The 4,188-nt window shown below is 49.3% G+C and overlaps 1 protein-coding gene across 1 annotated transcript in view; it reads left to right on the top strand.

Moving 5' to 3' along the window:
• nhlrc2 (NHL repeat containing 2) overlaps positions 1-3,684 on the top strand; it is a gene marked incomplete at both ends in the record, with an annotated part of 33,568 nt that extends 29,884 nt beyond the window's left edge. The window contains one exon of the mRNA XM_080747008.1: positions 3,368-3,684. Within this exon, the coding sequence (XP_080603134.1) occupies positions 3,368-3,684 (317 nt within the window). The remainder of the gene's footprint in view (positions 1-3,367) is intronic.
• Between the last annotated feature and the right edge of the window lie 504 nt (positions 3,685-4,188).

Here is a 4,188-nt window from a genome sequence, read left to right as displayed (position 1 = left end):
CGTAATAACGCGTTCCCAGTCTAAATGGGTTAAACCCCCCTCCTCCTCCCCCTATGAAGAACATTCAGTGGGGGGCCCCCCGGCAGTGAATCCTTGTACCCAGGGCCCAGGCTATGGGGTGTGACGCCCCTGGGGGGTGTCTAATCGCCGGGGTGTATTTTTAGAAAGGTTCTGATAAGAGACGATGGCCGTTACGTAATTATCCTGTGTGGAGGCTTACTCTAGTTGACATTGTGCTGTGATCCCCATCGCAGACAGGAATGTTAATGGATCACCGCTGGTGGTGCGTGACGGCCCTGAACTGATGTTTACTGCTGTTTATTCTGCTTTTTTTTATTGTAATCGCTCTGCTTAAAGAGGCGGTGCCATCGTTTAGTACTTTTTTTGGTTTTCATGTGTCCAGGAGGTTGACAGTACTTCATTAGACCCCCTGGTGTGGTTGTTATGAGCAATTATGTATTCCCTTTGCATTTGGGGTTTCTTCCTGGAGGCTGACACCTTGTGGGTCAAAAGTGCCAAAAACACAGATAGAGTGACTTCACTCTATCTGGAGGTAATCATCCCCTCCCCTTTTACCATTCACCCAACACTGTGGGTGTGGCTAACTTCAGCTGGGTCACCAGTGCCACCCACCAAGACAACCAGGCATACTTAATGCACTTCATCTTTAAATACTTCTCTTTGAGAGAGCCGTTCCCAAAGTTTGTTTTGTGTCAATGATGAATCCATGGCTAAATGAATATGTACTTGGCCATGGACCGCCATCTGAAAATATGCTGATCTCCCTCCCCTGTGCACCCATGCCTAAGGTTGCCTATACCCCTGGCCTGGAGCAGGGGCGTCAATTGGGTATGGCAGGGGTATGCGCAGCTGCCATACCCTGGGTCCAGGGGGGAAAACGTAAAAGTTACTTTTAAATATAAATCCCTGAATGTCTCTTCGTCTATCTGTGCTGGTTATTATGTTGTTAGATTATAGTAAAATAACTACAAATGCAATATTTAACAAAATGGTCACTTTAACAAGGTATCATAATTATATTCTCCACACTTTTATTCTCCCCATCTTGACAAAATGGAATATTCCCAGGTTCCGCAGGTCAGCTGCACAGGTGCAATTCATTATTGTTAATTGTGGCACGTTTACTAACATGCCAAGTTTAGCTGCACTTGAACAACCGTTCCAGGCTGCCATATCCAGCCCAAGAAACCGTAGAAACAGGGTATGGCAACACGACTGGTGTCTTGCACGCGCGCAAGACACCAGTCATGTTGCCATACCTTAGCTTTTTCTGAACTGACACCACAGGCCTGGAGCATCGATAAGTATTGGGAAATAAAATATTGCCATATATATTGCGATATTGATTATATTGCCCATACATCTCTGCTGTCACCAGTCCCCCCTGGTTGACTCCAGTCACTGGTAAATGGTAGCGTGTGCCCAGAGCTGTGCCAGGCTGCCAGGCGTGCCTCTCCCTCTCACAGTAAAGATAGAATACTGCACACTACAGCCATTGAAACCACCATGGCACAGCATTGGCACACACCATGGGCATGGGGACATTTAAAAGCATGCCAAAGACCCACCTTTTCACTGCAGAGGACTCCAATGTTCAATGTGTTGTGTGTGCGTGCGCGCAGTAGTGTGTGCACTTGTGTGCGTGTGCGAGTGACTCACTGCCTCAGCCTGATGGCCTCACAAGTCTAGTATCTCCCCTGATCCACAGGGATGTCCCTTTGGTCTTTGGTCTAGTCACTAGACCACTAGACTCTAGTTGTTTAGGTGTTGGACCTTCACACGGGAGGCCCGAGTTCGAATCCCGAGCGTTACACGTGCATGTGTGCCGGGCCAGTGTAATAACTGGATACAAAATCCCGAACCTATATAATTTTCAAGAAAAAAATGCATTCCATTGATTTGTGCACAAAAACGGAACTTACATCCAGTTAAATCCACGTGTATTTGCACATTTTATTCAGGTGCCCTAGGGTTGCTCAGACAGGGACCCCCCTCATCTGCTCACAGTGCTCAGTCAGGGACCCCCCCTCATCTGCTCACAGTGCTCAGTCAGGGACCCCCCCCTCATCTGCTCACAGTGCTCAGTCAGGGACCCCCCCCTCATCTGCTCACAGTGCTCAGTCAGGGACCCCCCCCTCATCTGCTCACAGTGCTCAGTCAGGGACCCCCCCCTCATCTGCTCACAGTGCTCAGTCAGGGACCCCCCCTCATCTGCTCACAGTGCTCAGTCAGGGACCCCCCCCCTCATCTGCTCACAGTGCTCAGTCAGGGACCCCCCCCCTCATCTGCTCACAGTGCTCAGTCAGGGACCCCCCCTCATCTGCTCACAGTGCTCAGTCAGGGACCCCCCCCCTCATCTGCTCACAGTGCTCAGTCAGGGACCCCCCCCCCTCATCTGCTCACAGTGCTCAGTCAGGGACCCCCCCCCCTCATCTGCTCACAGTGCTCAGTCAGGGACCCCCCCTCATCTGCTCACAGTGCTCAGTCAGGGACCCCCCCTCATCTGCTCACAGTGCTCAGTCAGGGACCCCCCCCCCTCATCTGCTCACAGTGCTCAGTCAGGGACCACCCCTCATCTGCTCACAGTGCTCAGACAGGGACCCCCCCTCATCTGCTCACAGTGCTCAGTCAGGGACCCCCCCTCATCTGCTCACAGTGCTCAGACAGGGACCCCCCCTCATCTGCTCACAGTGCTCAGTCAGGGACCCCCCCTCATCTGCTCACAGTGCTCAGTCAGGGACCCCCCCTCATCTGCTCACAGTGCTCAGTCAGGGACCCCCCTCATCTGCTCACAGTGCTTAGACAGGGTGAAGAACGAATGAACGGCCGCTCGTTCATGGCCGTGCACTACTTGAATAAACGGACAAGCCCGCTTGTTCATAGCAGTAACAGAGTTAAAGGAGCTATAGTCAACTTTTTCTTGAAAAACAGATGCTAAAATAAAAATAACGTTTCAAAAATATTTTATAAAAAATAAGAATAGGCTAGGATGTAACAAAGTGTCGGTCTTACAAAGGCCAAAGTGATTATTTTATCATTATTTTACGCTTTTTGTGGACATTTTTGAACAGAAACACATATATGAAGCATGTTTTTTTTTATAAAATATTTTCGAACATTATTTTTAATTTAGCATCCGTTTTTCAAGAAAAAGTTGACTATAGCTCCTTTAATGTGCTTTGTCCCTGATAAATAAATGGATTAATAAATAATACTGATGACGCTGTGACGCTGAACAAAGTGAGTGTGAAACACAAATTCTTTTCATTTCACCCCGGCTTTTGAAATCAGCTTGGCTTGATACTGATGATGATGTGCTCTTTAAAACCCCATTTCACCCTCCCAGGCAACGATTGGCTGCTGGAGAGCGGCGGGGGAGTGGTCACCGGGGACATCTCCAGCCTATCGGAGCCCCTCTCCGTCTCCACCCGGCTCCCATTGGTCCCCGGCGAGGCTCCCGCCTCCTCCTCCTCCTCGGGCGTTGGCCCCGCCCCGGTGCTGTCGCTGAGTGTGTGGGTGTACTGCTGCCTGGCCGGGGGCGGAGCCTGCATGATGAAGGCCGCCTCCTTCTCGCAGCCGCTGCGATTCACCGCCGCCGGAGCGACCTCCGCCGCCGCCGCGGAGGACCCCGAGGTCACCGTGGAGATGAGCCACGCCTTCTGAAACCTGTCTGAAGTACAGTCAAGTAAAGTCTTAAGGCTCATTCCCACCGGACGCGATAAAGATATCGATATGTCGGCGTTCACGTCAGTTATGACGGCTTTATAGTTGTGGTGAGGACGCTACCATTCACTTCAATTGAAAACGATATTTTTTGTATCGTTATCGCGCCAAGTGGGAAAGGGCCTTTAACGTGCTCACCTGGGGTACCAGGGGATGCCAGTCGCCACCGCCTAGCGTTCACATTTAACCTCAAATTCACTTATTTTATACATATTTATTGCACATTTTCTTATTTGCAGATTAATCTGATTGATCTGTTTCCTCTTATGCAACCACGCCATTCATAATGTAATTTATTTTTTTTCTTTTGCATTATTTTACTTTCTTTTTCTTTTCTTTTTTTTTCAATCTACAACTTGTAGATCGGCTAACCTAATTTCTTTCAGTGAAAATAAATAAATAAATTCAGGCGGAATTGGTTTCCCAAGCCAGGCCAAAATTAAC

The sequence above is a fragment of the Nannobrachium achirus genome (assembly GCF_963921795.1).
Source record: "Nannobrachium achirus genome assembly, chromosome: 18".
Taxonomy (NCBI): domain Eukaryota; kingdom Metazoa; phylum Chordata; class Actinopteri; order Myctophiformes; family Myctophidae; genus Nannobrachium; species Nannobrachium achirus.
The sequence above is the reverse complement of the archived record's forward strand: the minus strand, read 5'-3'. Positions and strand labels throughout refer to the sequence as shown.